Genomic DNA, 23,284 nt, shown 5'->3' on the forward strand with positions numbered 1-23,284 from the left:
ACAGTCGACAAAGCTCTGGAAGTGGCCAATCGACAACATATGTACCCTTCTAGCAAACCATCTTGTGAGAGGTTGTCTGATGTTGCAGGCCTCATCATATCCCACATAAATGATAACCACTCAACCCCAGCTATTTAGAAAGTAGTTCTTTCTCATTTTAGAGTATTTCCCAACAGAATCTATTATACCGTCTGTAGTGTGCATTATCATTTGCGTCATATTTGGATTGGTGGCACATAAAAGGATTTAATGACGAGCAGCACAAACATCTTTCTAATTGCCTGTCCTTTTACCCCACGCTCCGAGAGGCAGCAAAGTGGTAGAAAAGTGTTTATGAAGCAGTGGAGCACCACTTGTCATGTCGATAGCGAGGAGAGATGTCATTCTATTGTCTTCTGTGATGAGGGAAGACTTGTCTAGGATACTGTCTTGTCCCCAAACAGGACACAATCTAAAGACTGTATAGGGGTGAACCCAAAACTAAAACAGTAGGAAGTGTATGTGACTGATTTGCCTTCGTTTTACCACAATATGTTGTTAAACAATAAAAGAGAAGACCTGGACGGTTTTTCAGACCCTGCTCTAAAAACAACTGAGTAAGGAGGATTCAGTAGGAAATCCAGAGGACGAGCAGGCGTTTATGAAATAAAAAAAATAATAGTAGTGAAAATCATTACCGCCATGCAATAAAATTGACTACAAAACAAATTAGATGGGTAGGCCCATTAAAGTGGTTGAGGCAAAAATTAAGATGCAGCTTCCAAGACTCTAAGCGTATCTCTTGGAGTGGAAAATATTGTAATTGACAATGATTGACCTACTTTAGCCTCCTCAAGTGATCCCATGGGATGACTAATTAAAGGGAAATTACTATATTAACAAGTAAATAATATTTAATTGGCCATTCCTGATTAATTAAAACCCTTATTGGTGTCGAAGAACAGGTTCGTTTTTTAAGGACTTTGTTTTATATTTGAATAAAGCTTAAATAAATATTAAACTTTGCATCAAGTTTGCAAGCTGGAAACCGAATGTTTCCTGCAGTCCTGTGAAACATGTTCATCCGATTCTTGGCCTCGCATAAGCTACCACTGTCTGCCCTACAATTCTCTTCTTGGCAGTTTACCAGCGTTGGAAATGGAGGAATTGCTGCAGGTACAGCAAGGACAGAGTTATTTGTGGTAACGCTAGTAGTGTTTGTATTATTATGCTTTTTCCATAACAAACACCACTTCAGCTTTAGTATTTTGCCCTGACCATACAGTTATTTCTGGCCAGTTTGTGTTCAGAACTGTAGTATAAAGGTTTGTAGTCGACATTAAGTAAAGAATGAATAAAGGGCCTGATGATAGCAAGGCATGGCTGGTCCCCTGAATTGAATGTTTTTTTTCTCTTGTAAATATGTTGAATCTGTTTCTGTCCCACGTTAGTAGACTGTTTCTACTATCGGTTTAAGAAGGTCCATGAAGCAAGTCGTGAATGAGATATTACAATTTAGGTGTTTATCATCTTAATCTGACACAATCCATGTGTTATAAGAGGTGGTGATGCTGACAGTAAGGTGAAATGCAGTCATGCTGCTAAGGATTTTATTTTTACAAACCATGTGAGCTTAGTACAATTGCTTCTTTTGAAATGACAAATGCTGCCATCTTATGTGTTAGGTTGCTGATTAAAAATCACAGGCCTGGAACAGAGTATTTTGGTAAGCCCTCGGTAATGCACAGCCATGCAATTTCAATTTCAGTTTCAATTTAAAACATTTATAGAGCGCAACGTTCACCGTACTGTTTCTTGGCGCTAGTGAAGGGTCCGGCAACTGAGGCAAAGTAAACCTGTCGTAGGGCAAGAAGGGGCCAGTTACACGAGAAGGCCTGTTTGAAAAGGAACGTTTTTATGTCTTTGCGGAAAGAAACATAATGAGTGGCAGAACGAAGGTGGTCGGGGAGGGAGTTCCAGAATGTAGGAGCCAAGGTAGAGAAATTGTCTCCACCCCACTTTTTACGCTTGAAACGTGGGATTTGAAGGAGAGACTTGGAAGAGGAACGAAGCTCTCTGGTGGGGACGTATTCATTTATCAGCGAGGAAATGAAGGCGGGGGCAGTGCCTTGGCGGGCCTGGAAAACCATGCAGCCGGTTTTAAAAAGGGAACGTTCCTTAACAGGGAACATTCCCTGCAATCTTAGAATATAGTAGTTGCTGTTGTTGGAATATAGGTAGATTGTTGACAAAAGCTTAACCAGTCTCAGTTCAAAAGGCAGCAAACCTTAAACAGCTTTGTATCATGTAATCAAATGACTTGGCTGGAATACATTCCTAAATTCCACATTTTAAGTCTTCGGAGTTTACATGTGGAGTTTTGCTGTTTAATTTGATGATTGTGGTTTTCTTATCTTTTTATTTAGTCTCTTCCTTAAACCAAGTAATTCCGGAGATAGCTTGCAGAGTGGCAACATCACACTGACAACCGAGCTGGCGGAACAGAAATCTGTGCCCTGTGCCACAAAGGATTTGGTCTGTTTTGGGGATTCTTCAAAGTCCAGTGGAACGATTGCTGAAGAATCAAGTTCGACACAGGAACAGAGGTAATTAAAATGTCTACTCTAAAGACTCTGTTTCACAAAAAAGTGACATAATCGGAATCTTTTTAAATGCTTACCGTTTGCCCATTTGCTCATTCTTTGATTGAGCTTGCTTAATGGTATTTTGTAACCCTAATATGAGCCGATTTAGGAAATTGCCTCCCTTATTGACCTTTTATTATGCATTCTCTAAGGTCTCTGGTCTGATGGGACACTATTATGAGACTTTCCATATGACCTAGATGTTTTACGTTTGCATACATCCAGAAGTAAATTCCGCACGTTAAAGCATGGTAAGTCAAGTGCTTATTGGTGACAAGAGCGACCACCAATGTCCCAGTTTTAACAGCTGCTTCTCTCAACTGCCCTCAACTCGTTCTATGATCTAGCAGGGCACAAGGCAGAACTCAAAGCATGCAAAAGATGACGCTTTTTCACTGTATAAATTCCACAAAATAATTCATCTGACCCGCTCCTTGCTACGCAATGTTATGAACCACTGGGATGGATGGATGGATGGATGGATGGATGGATGGATGGATGGATGGAGGGAGGGAGGGATGGATGGATGGATGGGTGGATGGAGGTGGGGGGGGAGGGAGAGAAAAATAAATAAATAAAATAAACAGGTGTTGTCCTATTAAGCTTTTCAGGCAACCTGTAATTGTGTTAAATCATAGTTGTTTACATAATAATTATAAGTTAAATTGTGATCAATCCTTATAATTTAGGACTAGGGCTGTAATCCAAGCTATAGGCTATGTGAAGTTATGGTACTTCATTGTAGTTCTTCCAAAGGTTTCCTTCTGCTTTTCCTGTAGTTGAATATCATAGACTTTACTATTGCTGCATAAATAAAAATTAACATATGCTTACACAAATGTGCGCTTGTGGCATATAGAAGCCAGCTACTAGAAACCAACAAGACAAAGTGATTTTTATAGCCCATAATTTATTGTAGTCTTGCAAACTCCTCTCCGTTTATTAAATGAGTTGATTTAATTACTCCTTTGTAGCTGGTGCTCATAGTGTTTATTTCACCGTCAGAAGGCTTCAAAACGCACATTTTATTCAAAGATTGCATAACAAGTTTGAATGTTTCTATTGGTCGATTGCTCCATATGTTTTGTTTTTTAATTCCTAGGATGTAATTTTGGTATTCGTAGCATGTGTCGCCTGCCCATACACATGTCTGCCATCTAGCGTTGGGCGTGGACTTTGCAAGTTGTTTTTCTTGAAGGAGTCTTTTTACTGCTGGTGTGATGTTGAGTCTCCACCTCCTCGAGGGAAGGCACATGTCCAATGGCTTTTTTGTCAGATAGAGTACGGATGACGCAGGAGCACTCTTGGAAATGGGGGTCTCTAGTTGGCAGAGGTAGGTACCTTTGTCCAAATAGGGACCCTTGCTTGCTTCTAGTCAGGGTAAGGGGGATGCACACTCACTCCCCTGCTCACTCCCTTGGTAACTTGGCACGAGCAGACAGGCTTATCCCAAAGGCAATGTGTAAAGTATTTGGACTAACACTCACAGTAACACAGTGAAAATACCAAAGAAGGACACTACACCAGTTTAGAAAAATAAAGTCTCTTTAACTAAACTAAACAAGATCAAAATGACAAAGATCCAACATACACAGTTAAAAATATGACTTTCAAAGGGGTTTCAAGAACATAGAACACTATGGATGCGAGCCCTTTCACCAAAGTACCTGTTGATGCATCAAAGTTCCGAAAGCCAAATAGCGGCAGAGTCTGAAAACAAAGAGATGCAACTCTCCTAAGACCTGGGGGAGGCGAGGTAACAGTTCTGCGACACTCAGAGGACGAGTTGCATCGAATCCGGTCTGTATGGGGAGAGATGCGCCGATGGCAGTTCTGGTTCGCGGGCGATGCGTCGGAAGAACTTGTCGCACAGGTAGGATGCGTGGAAATCCAGGATGTGGCGGCGATCGATGTGGCAGCGTCGAGTGGGGCAGCATCGGTCCTCTTCAGTCGCGATCCTTCGATGCGTTGATTTCTGTAGTCCTTTGAGTTTCTTCTTACTTCCAGCTCTCAAACAGCAGCAGCCACCTCTAGAGGTCCAAAACTGGCATGGACACCAAGAACTCACAGCAGCGGAGTTCAGTGGAGCTGGGGGTGATGGCTTTGTGTTCCTGAGACTTCAGAACAGGAGGCCAGAACACCTCAGGCCCTTGGAGATCTCCTTCAAGCAGGGGACACAGCACACAGCAAAGTCCTTCCCCTTTCCTTGGCAGAAACAGCAACTGCAGGCCAATCCCAGAAACACAGCAAGGGCAGTACTTCTCCTCAGTCCCTCCAGCTCTTCTCATTGGCAAAGGTTCCTCTTTAATTCCTGGAATGAGCTAAAGTTCAGGGGGTTTAGGTCTAATACTTATACCCCAAAATGCCTTTGTTCTCTTTGTGCAAGGGGCTCTGAGACCAGTTCAAACCATTCTGGGGGGCACTCTGCAAGTGCACAACAACATCAATTGTCAGTGTGAGACTTGACTCCAGACACAGAGTAGCCAGCATTGTGGTAGGCAGGCACAGTCCTATTCAGGTACAGGTGCTGCTCCTCCTACCACTCCAAATGCAGATGAGGCCAATTCAGCCTAGCGCTGACTCATCCAGACTCCTGGAGCCACTGCACCTCCCCAGCCCCTGTCACTCCAAAGCCAGACAGTCAATTCACAAACAGGCAGAGGCGCACAGGATGGTTGAATAAGAAAATAGCCGCTTTCTAAAACTGATATTTCCAAACACACTATTTAAAAACCATTTTTAATAAAAGATGTGTTATTAATCAATCAATCAAGGCATGTATAGAGCGCTGTACTCACCCGTAAGGGTCCCAAGGCGCTCGGGGGGGGGGGGGTGCTGCTACTGCTCGAACAGCCAGGACTTGAGCAGTCTCCTGAATGAAGGTCAGAAGGTCTTCGTTCTGCTGTAGGAGGATGGGGAGAGAGTTCCAGGACTTTGTGGCGAGGTAGGAGAATGATCTGCCGCCGGTGGTCGTTCTTCAAATGCGAGGGGCGGTGGCGAGGGCGAGGTCGGCGGAGCGAAGCTGGCGGTTTGGGGTGTAGAAGGAGAGTCGTCTGTTGAGGTATGTTGGTCCGGTGTTGTGGAGTGCCTTGTGTGCATGGAATGTGATCCTCTTGTTGACGGGAAGCCAGTGCAGGTCTCTCAGGTTGGGGGGGGGGGGGGGGGGAGGATGTGGCTGTGGCGAGGGATGTCAAGGATCAGGCGTGCTGAGTCATTCTATATGCGTTGCAATAGTTTCAGCAGTTTGGCTGGTGCTTCTGGTAGAGGGCGTTTCCGTAGTTCAGCCTACTCCTGACAAGGGCCTGGGTGACCGTTGTTCTTGTGTCGGTGTGGATCCACCCGTAGATCTTTCAGAGCATGAGGAGGGTGTTGAAACAGGAGGTTGAGATGGCGTTGACTTGCTTGGACATGGAGAGTGTTGAGTCGAGGATGAATCCCAGGTTGTGTGTGTGGTTGGTGGGTGTCGGTGCTGCACCCAGGGCAGTCAGCCACCATGAGTCGTCCCAGGCTGAGGGGGTGGAGCCGAGGATGAGGACCTTCGTCTTGTCCGTGTTCAGTTTCAACGGTTGTTCTTCATCCATTCAGCGATGGCTTTCATTCCTTTGTGGAGGTTGGTTTTGGCGGTGCGAGGGTTTTTGGTGAGGTAGAGGATCAGCTCTGTGTCGTCGGCATAGGAGAGGATGTTGAGGTTGTGCAGTTGGGCGAGCTGGGCCATGTAGATGTTGAACAGGGTCGGGCTGAGGGATGATCCTTGGGGTACGCTGCAGATGATCTTGGAGGCTTCGGATCGGAAGGGGGAAGCGGACGCTCTGTGTTCTGTTGGAAAGGAAGGAGGAGGTCCAGTCCAGTGCTTTGCCGCAAATTCCTGCGTCGTGGAGGCAGGTGCGTCGGGTGCGGTGGCAGACCGTGTCGAAAGCAGCTGAGAGGTCCAGGAGGATGAGGGCCGCAGTCTTGCCGTTGTCAAGCAGAGCCCTGATGTCATCGGTGGCGGTGATGAGGGCTGTTTAAGTGCTGTAGTTGCTGCGGACCCCGGACTGGGGAGGGTCCAGGATGTTGTTCTCCTCTAGGTAGTGGGTCAGCTGTTTGTTGACGGTCTTCTCGATTACCTTCGCCGGGAATGGGAGCAGGGAGATGGGCCAGAAGTTCTTGATGTCCCTCTGGTCTGCCTTGGGGTTCTTGAGCAAGGCGTGGATTTCGGCTCTGGGAAGGACGCGGTCTCGAAGGAGATGTTAATGGCCTTGTGGAGGTGGGGTGCGATGGTGGCGCTGGCTTTGTTGAAGATGAGGTGAGGGCATGGGCCTGAGGGGGAGCCGGAGTTGATGGTCCTCCTGATTTTGATGGTGTTGTCGTTGTTGATGTTAGGCCATGTGAGTAGGTGGTGGCTGTGGGTGGTGGCCGTGGGGTCCAAGGTTTCGCTGGCTGCCGTGGTGGTCTGGTTGTCGAAACTGTTGTGGATGTCTGCGATCTTGCGGTGGAAGGAGATGGCATGGGAGTTGCACAGGTCTTGCGATGGTGGGATGTCGTTGGTGTTGGGGTTGGAGAGTTCTTTCACAATGTTGAAGAGCTCTTGCTTTTGTGTGCGTTGTTGTCGAGGCAGTCCTTGAAGGAGGTCTTTTTTATGGATCTGATGAGGTGATGATGTTGGTGCATGGCGTTCTTGTGGGCTGCTTGGTTCTCCGGTGTCTGTTCGTTCCGCCGTTATTTCTCCAATTTTCTGCAGTTTTGTTTGGAGGTCTGGAGGTCCGCGTTGTTATTAAATCCTGGGTTCAGGGATACCAAACTCCATTTTTCCATCTTATCCCTATGGGAATATGTGCTTGTAAAATGTTAGAGCTATCCCCGTTCTGTCCTAAGGGGCAAGATAGCCTATCAACAGTGAAAACCGAAATTGGCAGTATTTCACTGTCAGAACATGTTGCACACACCAGTACATGGCCTACCTTTCACATACAGTGCACCGCACCCTACCCAGGAGGGGTACCTTGGGCCTACCATAGGGGTGCCCTATATGTAAGAAAATGGAAGGTTAGGGCCTGGCAAGTGGGTGCACTTGCCAAGCAGACATGGCAGTTAACAAACTGCACACAGGCACCGCGGTGGCAGGCCTGGGACATATTTTTGGGCTACTCATGTGGGTGGCACAATCTGTGCTGCAAGCCTACTAGTAGCATTTGATTTACCAGCCCTGGCACACTCACTGCCCTTTCCTAGGGAGCTACTGCTAAATCAAATATGCCTCTCATGGATACCCCAGCAAACACAGGTCAGGAAAAAAATAGGAGGAAGAAGCAAAATGTTTGGGGATAACCCTGCAAAAAGGGCCATTTCCAAAAAGCACCATGCAGCTTCAACACCTTCACGGCTTATGAACGCCTAACGTTTCGTATCTGCTTCAAATCCTCGGACTCGATTTTGACGAATCATCAGCGACTAGCGGATCAGAGTTCTTCAGAGGCAATAAGACTTCATTGTTGACTTCATTAAGACAAACTCCCTTTCAGGACCTGCTGAGAATGTTTGGCTCTGGGTGATGGAAGGTAAATAAGACAGTCTCTTCCGTAAATGCTCTCAAAGCGGGGCTAAATATATGTACAAACAAGCTGTCTCCAATCTCTGCCTGTTGCCGGAACATAAGGAACAGGACTGCGCAGCTTGCAGCCTGTTCAAAAACAAAAAGACACTTCGGAGCAGATAAGACTGCTGGCTAGCCCATAATATGGAGATGGTGGCGGAAGCAGAATTTTCACCAGAAGAGCAACAACTTTTGTCAATTGGAGATGAAGGAGAAAGTGATGCGACAGAAGGTGCAATTGTTGCCAGTCTGCACTATGTCGACTCCGATGACTTCAGTCAGCAAAAGGAAGACGAAGATTCTGCCTTGCTGGTCATGGACACAACACAAGAACAGAAACCAGTGTGGTCGTTCCCAAGATGAGGACAACGCCAAGGATCATGAGTACTCCAGACCCACCCCATATACATAAAGTAATCGCCCAGCCCTCCCAACAATGCCTTAGTGGGCCACAACTTTCAGGTTCTGGGTGACATCGATGGCGCACCTAGGAACTGAGCCCGGACGAGCCATTACTTCCAGTTTGGCTACAGGCCTTCGGGACAGGCGTGGCACCAAGACACAGCAGCACTCGGTGCTGAGAAAGCCATTGCCTCCTGCACACAAGACGTCACCTACACCTCACCATCCTCTGGCACCGACAAAACCAGTGGAGATGAGCAAGCATACGCTGTCAACACACTCCTTATCAGTGTCAAGATGCACATCGACTTTGTAGAATGTATCGGAGCACAACCTCACTTAGGTCCTGTAGAAGGCTATGACATTGACTGCTACGACACCCGGACCACACACCTGCACCAAGGCAATCAAGAAACACTGAAAGGACACACCAGTCAAAAACACTGAGGCTTCTGAGACAGAAGGTAATGTTTTTGAAAACCTTCATGAAATAATGCGGAAAAAAACACAAAATAAGAGTCTCCAAACGAGTTGAACTTTTGCCAGAAAAATCACAAAAGAGGAAAATGCAGGACACTGACATATCTGAGCCAATTCTAAAAAAGGTAACCACAGAGCATAACGCCACAAGCCCTATGCTAATGGACTTTAATACATCTCCACAGCCCTTATCACCTTCTTCTATGCAATCATTAGAGGAAAAGGCAGGGAGTCATTCACTATGCCCATGATTCAGACTCCCAAGAAGAGCCCCCACGTAGCCCAGACCCCCGAGATGACTGACCTAGTGCTGCCAGACACAAACATAGAACCCCCAATACCATAAAAGGCATCTCCCCCAGACGATACATCATCTTACCACAGAGTTTTTGAGCAGCTGAATACCACAAGGTACAAATGCACGACACAGAGGAGGAAACAGACTACCTAGTGGAGACACTCTCTTAACCAGAGCCCACAGTGGAATATCTCCCAATGATAGGGTGCAAGCTGAAAGTCTTTAAAGAACTTTTTAAGACCCTATCATCACTCCACATGTTGAGAGAAAGTACAAACCGTCCTCCAATGACCCTCTTTATTTTAGGGGACATCCAACAGCTGATTCACTGGCTGTGACAACCGCCAGAAAGAGAGCAGCTTCGCACTCCACTGGAAAAGTGCCAACTCCAGATAAGGAAAGTAAGCGTATAGATGTGGCAAGGAAGAGGGTAGCAACTGGGAACGTCAATCACTGGTAAATTGCTTTCCAGTAGGTCTTCTATCCAGATACAACAGTGCAACATGGAATGAGATTGAAGATCTTATACAGCATCTCACTGAACAGGGGAGAGGATGTGGTCCGTCTGCAAGACTGCCGACTTTGGTGTTGGAAACCAGGGTTCAAGCCTCTGGGTCGCGTCCACATCCTGTGATTCTGGGGAAATCACTTAATCTCCCCTTGCCTGAATGGTTAATGTAAATACAGTGCTCATGTAAAGCGCTCCAATACCTTTGGGTCGAGTTCGCGCTATATAAATATGAAGAAAAAAAACAGAACAGAAAAAGGGGGTGGGGGGGACACTTGTTACAGAGGGGAGACAAGTGTTTAATATAAACATCCGTTGTGCCCTTGATAGTTCTGACATGGCTGCTAGAGGAAAAAATTCAGCGATCCTACTACGCAGACATGCATGGTTACGCATCTCCTGGTTTAAACCGGAGGTGAAACAACATTTACTTAATATCCTATTTCATGGGGAACAGCTATTCGGACCACAGGAGGAATCCAACTAGACAATGAATTAAAAAGACACTGAGACTTCTATGTCTATAGTAGCCTTGCAGTCTGCTGCACCAAAGCAAAATTCCTTTTGGAGGTATCAGGGAAGAGGAGATTCCAAAAACACTGCTCCTGACTCCCAAAATTACCAGAAACTGGAGCACCAATACCATCAGAAAACTGGCAAAAGCTATTACCGAGAAGGGTTTAAACAACGAGGAACACCCACAAGGGGAACCTCTGCCTCTAAGCAGTGACTTGCCTTCCAATTCCCCCCGATCATGCAACACCTGTCTGGAGAAAGCTACAAAAGTTTCACCAGTTGTGCCAGAGGTAACATCGGATCATTGTGTGCTGGATATTATCCGCGAGGGGTATTACCTAGAACTAAAAAGCCACCTACCAAACATTCCTCCTTGCAAACAACCCCTCAGCATGTACACCTTCTCAGGGAAGATGTAATAACTCTGCTACAAAAGTTGGCCATAGAGCCTGTACCACACAGACACAAAGGCAAGTGGATGTACTCCCTATATTTTTTTAATACCCAAAAAAGATGGGACACTAAGACCAATACTGGATTTATGACTGCTCAACCTACACATCTGATCAGAACATTGTTACTTGTTGACACTACAATATGTGATACCACTACAAAAACATCCACTTCATGACCGCACTAGATCTGACAGATGCATATTTGTGTATATACCAATTCACCCTGCACATTGCCGGTACCTCCGGTTTGTGGTAAGTAGTCGTCATTACCAGTTCAAAGTACTACCTTTCAGGGTTACAACAGCCCCAAGGGTTTTCATGGAATGTCTAGCTGTGGTAGCAGCCCATTACATCCAGTCCCACATGCCAGACTAGGCATGTGCCCATTCCAAGAGTGTGTAGAATTTCAGTGGTCACAAACGGAGAGCAATTTGAAAGATCTAGTGTTGGTTTCTCCCAGTGTCCATCAATCTTCAAAGTATTAGAACATACACAACACCCCGAAGGACAGATCTTTCCTGGACCCAATCCCACAAGTGACTATTACAACAAATGCATCACTCATTGGATGGGGCGTACATATGGAGCACATCACAGTTTAGGGACAATGAACTGTTTACCAACCAACCTTCCACATTAATGTCCTAGAGCTCATAGCCCTACAGATGGCTCTCAAACCATCCCTCACCAACATAGCAGGGAAGAATGTTCTTCGACACACAGACAATATGACTGTAGTTTAGTACAATCTGCAACAATGAGGAACACACTCGATACAGTTGTCTCAAATAGTCCAGGCCATTTGGCGCTTCGCTTTTTCTCACCACATTCACCTCCTAGCCGAATATCTTCCAGGAGTGAAGAAATCTGCAGCGAAATTACTAAGCAGGATGCAACAACAAATCCATGAGTGGGAACTCCACCTACAAGTCCTATACAAGTACTTTCAGCGCTGGGAACACCAGAAATAGACTTATTCGCAACCTATGAAAACGCAAAATGCCGTAGCTTCACCTCCAGGCACCCACATCCACAGTCCAGGGGCAATGCTCTCTGGATGACCTGGTCAGGGAAATTTGCATCTGCTTTTCCACCTCTCCCACTCATTCTATATCTGGTCAGAAATCTCAGGCAAATGTCACTCATGAAGCTTCTTATGGCTTTAACCTGGGCACTTCTGCGCTGGTTCACAACAATTTTAGAGTTGTCCCTAGTACATCATGAGAAGCTTCTTAACATACCAGACCTTCTTAATCACAGCAAGGGCAGGCAGGGTCAGGCACCCAAATCCCAAACAACTCAGCCTATCAATTTGGCTCCTGAACTCATTGAGTTTGGATATTTACAGTTACTTGCAGAACGCATGGACATTCGTAAGGAAGCAAGGCGTCCAACAACAAGAGCATATTATACAGCCACATGGAAATGGTATGTACACCATTGCATGGCTCAAGACACAGACCCTTTTGCAACAACAGTGCAACTTGCTACACCTACAAAAGTCACATTTAGCATACACTTCCATAAGGCTGCATCTAGCAGCAATTGCAGCTTCTCTGCAAAATCGCAAACATCAGTCGCTTTTTTTAGATCCTAGTCATACATTTTTTTATGGAACGGTTACAGAGGGTAATCCAGCCATGTACATCTCCAGTCCCACTGTGGAACGTAAATGTGGTGCTCACACATTTAATGTCTACACCTTTTTTTTTTTTCAGAACAAGTTTTTATTATGTTGTTGATGAATTGCATAGAGGGCACTGCCCTCCATGAAATGTCTACACCTTTTGAAACACTGCATTCCTGTCCTCTGCAGTTCATTTCCTGGAGCGTAGCTTTCCTTGTAGCTATAACTTCCTTAAGAAGAGTTCGTGAAATTCTTGCATTAACTGTTGAAGAACCTTATTTTCAAATCTTCTAGGCTAAGGTTCAACTACTTAATTACCCAAAAATCCTCCCAACGGTTATCTCCTTTTCACCTAAATCAAACACTGGATCTGCCAGTCTTCTTTCCAAAACCAGAAACAGATATTAAAAGGGCACTCGTATTCTACATTGAGGGAACTAAACAATTTAGAAAGACACAACAACTATTTGCAGCTTTCTGATTTGATCTTAATATTTCTAAAGCGCGCGATTACACATGGGCGTCAAGGCGCTATGTCCGATGCGAAAGAAAAACAGGCCATGCGTGCTTTGTCTAGGCATTAAAAAGCGAAGTATTTAAGGCTTTCCTGAAATGCAACAGCGAGGCGCTACGTTTTATTGTAATGGGTAAAAGATTTCAATCCTTGGCGGTCTGAAGCAGAAAGCTTCTCCCTCCCCACCTCACCTGCTTGATTCTGGGAATTTGCAGAGTTTTCAACCCTTTCGCTGCAGGGCTAATTCCCCCGCAGCGCTGGGGGAAGTGGTGGCGCGCGCAGCGCCAGGGTGCTTGTGACGAGCTCGGCTCGTCACGCTGCGCGGTGGCACTGTGCTCATGACGAGCTGAGCTCGTCATGACCACGCCCATTTCTGTGAAACGCACAGCAGGGGAATTAGCCCCGCCTGTGAGCGCCGCAGTGGTCATGACGAGCTGAGCTCGTCATGAGCACGGCGCCACCGTGTCTAATGACGAGGTGAGCTCGTCATGAGCACACAAGGTGTTGAGTGGACTGACCTCAGATTTCTAGCCAGTACGTACCATTTCAGGTGGGTTCTCAAACTGTGGTCCCGTCCCATGTAAGGCTTTATAGGCCAGACACAGCGATTTAAACCTGATCCTTTTCCCCATAGGAAGCCAAATGAGGCTACTCAATCTGTGACCAACTGGCTCAGATCTAGGAGCTTTGAGCACCAGCCTTGCGGCTGCATTTTGCAGCCACTGGAGGTTTGCTAGGTGTTGGACTTGTATTCCTGAGTATAAGGGATTACCATAATGTAATCTGGCCAAGTCTAGTGGCATCACCAATGTTTTGCAAGAATCTTGAGGAATGTATGGACATACTCTTCTGATCATTTTCAATATATAGCAAATGGTTGACGAGAGGTTATTTATCTGGTCATTAAAAGTCAGTTTATGATCGAAAATGAATCCCAGATTTTTCACCTTGTTCACAGGTTTTGGGCATTCACCTCCACTATCCAGCCACCATCTGGGCGACCAAAGATCTGCCTCGGCTCCCAGAAGCATAACCTCAGTTTTGTCCCCATGTAGCTTCAGGCAGTTTGACTGCATCCATCGACCGACCTGTGACATGCATTCATTGAAACGCACAGCTGTTTCCTCAACTCTACCTGTAACTGACACCACTATTTGGGTGTCATCAGCGTATGACACTGCCATAAACCCATAATGCCTAATAATTTCTGCCAAGGGGGCAAAATAATATTAAAAAGTGTGGGGCTCACGTATGATCCCTGAGGCACTCCACAAGGTGATTTAAAAAAGTCAGATGTACACTCTCCTAGTTTTACTGAGAAGGACCTATCTCTTAAAAAGGAGTCCATCAACCAGAGTACAAAATCATGGAGCCCTAGATCTACTAGTCGATCATGCAATATCTCATGATTCACGGTGGCAAAAACCGCCAAGAGATCCAATAGAATCAGGGTGGCCTTCCCTCCAGCATCTATTATCATCCTGAGTTCCTCTGCTGCCAGTACTAATGCAGTTTCTGTTCCGTGCTCCTCCCTGAACCCATATTGTGAATGGTCCAGAAAGTTACTCACAGCAATAAGTTCTGTTAATTGATTATTAAGTAGTTTTTCAAATACCTAAGCTGGAAAAGGGATTCTTGATATTAGCCGATAGCTGCTGGGTTGTTTTGAGTCCAAGTATCTTTTTTTTAAGAGTGGCAGCACTGAATCTATTTTCCATGTGTCTGGAAAGTAACTAGACGGAATTATTTCTGTGAACACGTTTTTTAATTGTTCACTTAATAATTCTGGGAATATGTGCATCAACTTGGGTGAGCAAGGGTCCACTGGTCCCCCAGATTTAATATTCTTTACCACCAGTTTGATTTGTTCTAATGAGGGAGGTAAGAAGCAGAATCCCGTTTCTGAAACCTTATAAAAGGTAATGTCATCTCAGAAGCAGGTATTTCATGAAATATTGTTAAATGCATCCACATTTGGTATGTAAAGACCAAAAGAGCTCTGCTAACAGTATCAAGAGCTCATTCTACAAGAAAGAAATGTGCATTGATGGCTATTTTAGGGAACATTTATTTAATAAATATCTGCACAGCAACTACATGAACAAACCCGCAAATATTTACGAAATACTACAGTGTGGATGTTCATGCTAGACAACAATCTTTGGCAGGGCAGACAGATTTACATTCAATATTTCAAACAACTATACCATCTAATTCCTAAATTCACCACGAGAGGAGTACTGCTTTATAGTCTATGCAAAGCAAGTGTATCTGCAGCCAACACATGCTAAAAATGAAGTATGTTACCCTTTAAGCATCTACTTGTAGCTTGTAGTGCTGCAGATTCACATGCTCCCTCCCCAGCAGGTGTAAGATGTTGTCAGATGTACATATTTAAAACAACATCTATGTATTATTAGCATATTACATGCATATTCAACAGCAGCTACTATCCTACAAGATTACATCCTCACTCGCCAACATGGCAGGGGAAAAATAAACATTCTAACAAAGGGGCTTGGAACATGTGTATTCCTTTGAGGAGGTGGCAGTAAAAAGACTCCCTCAAGAAAAACAATTTGCAAAGTCTGAGCCCAAGACTAGATGGCAGGAGCGTGCATAGCATGTGAATCTGCAGCACTACACACTACAAATAGATGCTTACAGGGGACGTTTCATACTCCTTCCTTAGCACCAAAAGATGTGCTTTGTTAATATTGGCTCTTCCTTTGGGCTAAGTTGTTGATTCTATAGGCATGCTCTAACTGTTATTTCAGCATTGGACCTTATAGAGGGCAACCTCCCTAGGTTGCCCATTCAGCATGTACTATTGCTTTTGCATATTTAACCCCTTCGACGCTGATGACGAGCTGGGCTCGTCATGACGTAGCCTCCTCGCACGCTGATGACGAGCCCAGCTCGTCACGTAAAGTGCGTTTCCGCAAAACCCAGCGTGCGAGCGGAATTCCGCTAGCGCGCATGGTGTTAAACTACTGCTATTATGCATAAATAAAAGGATTCTGAAGGCTGAGAAAGTCAGTGCTGTTATAATGAATAAATGCCCTCCACTCTTCTCTACTTCCTCTATCTACATGCAGTTTGAAAGGATAGGCCTGTTTTCTTAAAGGGTGGTTAATGTGAAGGTTTGGTTATGTATGGAGCATAAGAAAAACAGTACAGGTTTGAAAGCTGTGAATGAGCAAAAGTAGATGCTAAGCAAACAAGTCAGCAATTAAAATATTTCAGGATTACTAAATAGGGAAATTGTGAATTAGATCTGAAAGAGACTACTAGCCGCAGATTCCTTAACGTAGAATTATCTCCAGGCGTGAGACTGGATTCAAAACTTTCTGCCCAGCATCCCTGCGCGCCGGGGGAAGGCATCACGCAACTCTGCCCACGCATCGCCCGCGTGCGCGACGTCAGCAAGGTCACACAAGTCCCAACCCGGCGCACCTACGTCAGTTTTTTTCCTTTTCTGCGTGCAACGCCGATCCGGTTCATGCTCGGGCCTGTTTCGGCCTTTCCCTTCTTTCCCTCGTGTGTTGTGGTAACAGTGTGCGGATGCCTTCGGGCTTCAAACCTTGTAGGTCTTGTGGGCGCTTGATGTTGGCGACGGATCCTCACCTCATTTGCATGCGATGCTTGGGGGAGGACCACGACTCCACTAATTGCGAAGCGTGCCAGCGGTTGAAGCTGAAGTTGCGACAGGAGCGCCGGATGAAACTTCTTTCGGCTTGCCTATCCAGGCCGGCTTCGTCGCCCCTTCCGCCTCTGCGGAAGGTTCTCGGAGCGGCCGTCCTCGTCGTCGCCCTCATCCCTCTCCCGTGCTGCAAGAGCCTCGCTCGCCTTTGGTTAAGTGTCGCAGCTTGTCCCTGAAGGCTGGTTTCCGGCCCGTTGGGGGGCATGCGGCCCCGCATGTCGTCCCCCTATCCACTGTTCCCTGGTGAAGGGGTGTCGAGAGCCCAGATGGAGACATATGCGGCGGCTTTGCAGGCCTCGCTGGCGTCTCCTGCACTTCCTGGGACGTCCGCAGATCCCCTGCGCCATGCCCGCCCCTTCGCAGCGTCGCAGATGGCTTCGGACCCGGCGCCAGCTAATCCGGATCCAGGCTCGGAGGAATTGGTGCCGTTGGGGGGTGCCCCTTCAGGGTTCCCTCCTTCGGACCACGGCGCCTCTGCTTCGCTGCAAACTCCTGTGGGAGACCCTTTGGTGTCGTGGGAGGTCGCCGGGGCTGGGGTCACATCCTCGAGCCCCTACCAGCCCTTTGACAAGGAGGTCCTGTCTAAGGCTGAGGTGACGGCGCTGGCAGCTGCTGGCCCTGGAGGCGCCACAGGGTCGGCGGATCCTGCCTCGTCCCATCATGGGTCGAGGCTGGCGGGGGACCTCTCGTCCCTCAACGGGCCCCTCTCGTTCCTCCGCGCAGGCAGCTGCCTCTTCGGAGGTCGGGTCGAGGCCGGCGGTGCCACAGGAGTCGGAGGGCCCCACTCGTCCCCTCGTGGGTCGAGGCTGGCGGGGGTTTCCCTGTCATTCCCCGGGTTCCTCTCATCCCTCTGCGCAAGCGGATGCCTTGCTGGAGGTCGAGTCGGCCTTTGCGCCCCCGGGGGTTCTGTGGACGCTGCCCTTTGACCACCTCGGCGCCGTCCCAGCCCCAGTCCCCGTCGCCGGGTGGAGAGGTGGAGGCCCGGCTGGCGTCTCCTGTGGTGTTGGATGACGACGACGACGCCCTATTCCAGGTCGCGGATTCTACAGCACCGGACAGGCGTCAGATCACGGATTCGTCCTCGGACGTTCCCTCTTCTCCAGAGGTTGTGCGCCTGCTGGTGTCGTCCTCACCGGAGATGGGCCGTCGCGTCGTGGAGTTCTCCCCGGCGCCTTCAAAAGACAGATCCTGGTCGCGGCCTTCGCCGGAGGAGCCACAGGTCCCCCACTTTTCGGCTCCTTTTTCTCCCTTTCGAGCTTGGCCCTTGCCCACTCCGGTTGGCTTCGGGGACGGCTGCCTTAGTCTACAGCTGTCGCCCACGGAGGAGCTGCTTTCTCCACCAGGGGGCCCTACGGAGGCGGGTGCGGCCTTCGCTCGCTCTGTTTCCACGACTGTGGGGATTCTGCGCATCGGCGATCCAGCTGCCCATTTCCCCGTGGATTATCTTTTAGAGGTTCTCCACCAGGGCTCTGGTGGATGGGAGCTGCTGCTCCCCTTTGAAGGTTCGCTCAATTCCTCTCTGATTGGGACGCTCCTCCACGGGGGATCCGGTACCCAACACCTTCTGCGACACCTTCCGGCACCGTGTGACCCGGCGTGTCTTTCCCTCCACCCCTCTGCCAGTGAGTCCCTGTTGCTGACCGCCTTTCCTTCCCTGACGCTGTTGGCTCCAGCTGCCCGGGAGGCCCGCTGGCTGGACTCTTGGGGGCGAAATATGTTTGCCTCGACCAGTGCAGCTCTTAACTCCTTATGTGCATTGGCTAGGGCCACCTCTTGTTTGTGTGACTCGGCAGAGTCCCTTGGATCTGCAGCTTCTCCATAGGGGTGCTGGTGTTGATTTTCAGCACTATACGTTGGATGGCTGGGAGCTGGCGGCGTTTATTCTTCACTCTGCTCTGGACAACTCAGAGGTGCTGGGTCGTGGTTTCTTCGGTGGCCCTTCGCCGCCAGGCTTGGCTTAGGGACAGCATGTTCCTGGAAAATGTGCAGTAACGGCTAGTGGATCTTCCCTTTGATCGCACCCTTTTGTTCCACGCCCCAGCGGAATCAGCTGTCTGGAGGTTCTCGGCAACCAGTGTGTTTGACTAGCTCTTGGAGAACGTCTTCCTTATTGGGTAAGTTGTCCTCGTTGTTGTAGTTCTGTGTGTTTTATGGCCACTCGAGTCCTCCTTGTGGAGGCTGTGGCTCTGTTGGCTGCTGGATGACCCTTCTTTGTTGTGTGTTTTTGGTTAATTACCTGCTCCAGGTTGGCCCCGAGATAAGGCCTCCTGTGTTTTTCTCCTGGGCTGATTGATAAGCCTTCTGCTGGGTTTTTTCCCTGCAACTTTTTCTGTTGTCCTCTGCTGCGGAAGTTCTTCCAAAGAGGGTTCCCATGTCATGGGACTTACCCTAGGTGGGGTAGTGGTAGCTGTTATATAGCTTATGCGGTGCTGGGGGGGATTTGTGGTCGCCTTTGGGCTTCTGTCCTCCATGGCGTTCATGTACGTTACAGGTGCACTTGAGTCATGTGCACGGACCCCTTGCTGAGGTGTGTCCGGGCTCTTCTTTCCTTTCATGTTCCTTTCACGTTCTCTATCTTGTACACTGGGATACTTTTGCGTCCCTCCTTCTTTCTGGTGTAGCCTGGTCGGTCTTCCTGGGGGCCCTGGGCTGTTCCTCCTGCTTCCGACTGCTTTCTTGCTGTCGGCGCTGTTCTGTCTGGTCTGTTGCCTTCTGACTGTGGTGGATCGCTCGCCTTCTTTTCCCTTGTTTCCTTGGACCCTCTAGGGTGTTCTTTCCTCTCCCTTGCCCTGGCATGGGTCGGAGGTTCTGTTGGCTTTTAGGGGTGTGGGGTGCTTCGGCCTCCCCTGGCTTTGCCCTTGGTTAATCTGTTGAGAATGAACCGTCCTCCTCTTCTTTCTTCTCACGTCCCCCTTCGGGTCGGTGGTGTTCTGCTTGTAGGGGCTCCCCCTTATCTGGGGGGGGGGGGGGACGGGGCTCTTCGCCTGTTTGTTTGACTAAAATTTGAGCTACAGGGGCTACAAATAGTCAAGGTTGACGATAATTCCGCACTACAGGCGGACCTTGCACTATCCAGCAATAGGCGTAGAATTAAATGGGCTAAACTGCTGGAAAACCAAAGTAACATCGGGAGACTTTATGCACTAGTCGTCCCCGCCTTGGAAAAAGTTGAGCACTGCATGCACCACCCAGTCAGTGAATCAGAATTCGATCCCACAGGTAATCCTGGGGTATCCAATCTCCCCTTATATAAGCCGGCACAAATGATCGAACTTGGTACCATTCACTCTGAGTTATGCACTAACCTTGCAGAGGTGCTGAACCCAGTGACCAGGTCAAATAAGTCTAAGCAGAAAAGAGCCACCTGGTTCAACGCTTCCTGCGGGGCAGCAAAAGCTGCACTACTGAAATCACTTAAAGCGCGAGACACTACAAGTGTAATCAGGGAGAAACGTTTAGCCTATAAATTAGCCCTCCGTGCTGCCAAATAGATTGGGATGAGGGGAATTGGACCAAAATGACAGCTGCCCTTGCATGTTGAGACGCACGGACTTTCTGGCAGATCGTCAAGCACGGCTCAGCTGAACCACTTGTAGCAGTGGAGGCCAATATAGCACCCTCTGTCTGGGAGGAACATTTTAAAAATTTATATAAATCACACAGTAGCGATCAGGCGATGACCCTACCCGTAGAAGTGCCGTGCTCCTCCAATGACAGTGTAACTGACATGGATGGATTTAGTGTGGAGGAGATCACCATGGCAATTACGTCCCTGGCTGCTGGAAAGGCGCCGGGCCTGGACAGGCTCCCAGGCGACCTTTATAAACACGAACCAAAGATATGGGCTCCTTATCTTAGGGTGCTATTCAACTCGATCCTGAAAGGCATGCCAATCCCCCCGACCTGGCCGGGGGCAGAGATAGTCCCAATTTTTAAGAAGGGATCTCCTCTGCTCCCGGCCAACTACAGGCCAATAAGCTTGATTGACGTGTCCCAAAAACTCTTTGCAAAGCTACTGTTAAATCACCTACACGAGTGGATCAGGGATTTTAATATCCTGAGCCCTTTCCAGGCAGGTTTCAGGGAGAAGGTTTCTACCATTGACCAGGTCTTCCGGCTTGTCCTCATCTATTGGAAAACGGTGCAGTTGGAGGGTGGCAGCCTCTATACTGTATTCGTGGACCTGAGGGCGGCGTTCGACCTGGTCCCTCGGACCAAGCTGTGGGAGGTCCTGGCCAAACTGGGGGTTCCTGAAGGCTTGTTGAAAATGCTAGTTCGCCTTCACAGCGCCAATTTCGCGCAGGTGAGATGTGGCAGGATGGGAGCACTGTCCGAGAGGTTCCCCGTTGGCAGGGGGATAAGACAGGGTTGTGTGCTTGCACCGACCCTGTTTTGCCTCTATGTCAACGGGGTTATCTCCCACTTAGCGGGGGTACCCAACTCTGATGCCCCAAAACTGGCCGCTGAAAGGGTGCCGGCCATCATGTTTGCCGACGATATTCTGTTGCTATCAAAGTCGGCAACGGGTGTCCAGCGCATCCTTGATGGCTTCGTGGATTTCTGTGAGGCCCATGGATTGGAAATTAACGCCATCAAAACCAAATTCATGGTCCTCAATCCCCCACAGAAATTCCATTTTAGCCCCAGCATTGCACACAACAGGCTTGAGAGAGTGAAAACCTTCGAATATCTGGGCATTATGTTAAATGATAGACTAACCTGGAACACGCACCTGGAGAAGGTCCTACTTAAACTGACCCAACACTCGGGGGGCATCATGAAGCTTTTGGCGAACAATAAATCCACAATCAGGCCCATTGGTCCCCCGATGCAGATCTACAAATCACAGGCCAAGGGGGCTGCCATCTACGGGTCTGAACTCTGGGGCCACGTTGGAACATCAGACCTCTTGAAAGTGGAAAATAAATTTATCCGAAATCTTGTTGGATTACCACCTAGCACTCCCCTTGTCCCCCTCAGGATGGATCTAGGTTTATGTCCGCTAGATGATGACTTGGCTTTCCGCCCGCTGGCCTTCTGGCGCAGACTATGGTCAACCCCAGAATTGGCCAGTTACAGACAGGGACTCCAGGAGGTCCTTGCTATGCCGGGTGCTGGAAAAATCCAATGGCTCAATTTCATTAAACTGGAACTGGAGGGTTTGGGACTTTCTAAAATGTGGTCCGATCCCTTGCCTACTTGCCAACTCATTTCCAAAAAAGAGCTAGCCAAGACATACCGTGACAGTAAATTATCCCTGCTTTTCAATCAATCTAAACTTGGGACTCTGACAGACTCTTTCATGTCCTTCAAGGCCATTTACAACTTTGAACCGATTCTGGATAAAGTCTACCCTCCTCTACTTAGGAAATTATACCTACAGTGGAGACATGGGTCCCTCCCTATCAGATCATTTACAACTAAATGGAGTGATGACGCAAACAGTACCTGCCCAGCATGTAGAACCGCGGATGAAACTGAACTTCACATTCTCTTTTTTTGTCACGCCTACCGAGAGATCCGCAAGTACTGGATTGTTCCTCTATGCAGGAATCTGGGCTTTGTTAAGTGCATGGCCGCTTTTAGAGTCCTGAAAACTGATTTGACTGATTACACTGTGTTTGCGGTGGCTAAGTACCTGGGCGCTCTCTGGCCCATCAGAAGGAAACGCCTTAAGGCTGGTAACTGACCTTTCTGTACACAGGTCATCCCTGTGCAATATGGGACTGTGTAAAAGCTTGATTTTATAAATTTTATATTTCACTGTATAACTCTTTATCAAATATCAGTTTTAAAATGTATGTTTCAAACGTCTTTTATGGTAAAATCTTACCGAAATAAAGATACTTTTGAATTGTTTGTTTGACTGAGCCCTGAGTGGGCCCTATGTTATGTCCCGACTGGTGAGGTCCGTCTGCAGACCCTCCTTCCCCGGGGGTTGTGGGGGCGGGGGGGTGTATGGCTAGGGTATCTATTCTACGTTAAGGAATCTGTGTCTAGTAGTCTCTATCAGATGTACGAGTTACTTACCTTCGGTAATGTTGTATCTGGTAGAGACGGTTCTAGCCGCAGATTCCTTCACGGCCTACCCTTCCTCCCCGTTCTTGGTCTTCTGCACTTGCCTTAAGGGGGGTGGCTATGTCTCCTGTGAATGCATTCTTTCTTCTTTTGTCAGGCTTTTTTGGAGGATGGGTACTCTTATACCCCTCTTTTCTGATTGTTCCTGGTTAAGGCCTGCCTTTCCACTCCTCCCTTCCCTCCCTCCCTCCCTTCTTGATACTAAGGGTCCTGGGCCCGCTGCTTGGGGTCACCTGGTCGTTCCTTGCCCTTTGCCCTTTGAGGGGTTGCCTTGGAGGATGTCGTTCCCTGTTTGTCTTAGAACTGGTGCCCCATCGTTATTCTTGGTTGGGGCCATGGCCCTGCTACATGCTGTTGTGACATTTTGCATATGTACTTGTCTCAAGGGGGGGGGGGGGGCTGTTAACATGCTGGCAGGGTGGCTGCTGAGGGCTGTACTCTGCTCTTTTTTCTTTCCCTGCCTTTAGGTACTGCAGTGTTGACACTGCTACTTATGGTGTTATTTGT

At 48.0% G+C, this 23,284-nt stretch overlaps 1 protein-coding gene across 2 annotated transcripts in view; it reads left to right on the top strand.

Moving 5' to 3' along the window:
• The window catches only part of DENND4C (DENN domain containing 4C), a 1,503,495-nt gene that overhangs the window by 1,266,037 nt on the left and 214,174 nt on the right, over window positions 1-23,284 (top strand). For both annotated transcript variants that reach the window (XM_086951990.1, XM_086951991.1), the window contains exon 29: window positions 2,406-2,585. In XM_086951990.1, coding sequence (XP_086808116.1) covers window positions 2,406-2,585 — 180 coding nt within the window. The remainder of the gene's footprint in view (window positions 1-2,405; window positions 2,586-23,284) is intronic.

Source organism: Lissotriton vulgaris, unplaced genomic scaffold, assembly GCF_964263255.1.
Source record: "Lissotriton vulgaris unplaced genomic scaffold, aLisVul1.2 SCAFFOLD_247, whole genome shotgun sequence".
In the NCBI taxonomy this organism is placed as follows: Eukaryota; Metazoa; Chordata; class Amphibia; order Caudata; family Salamandridae; genus Lissotriton; species Lissotriton vulgaris.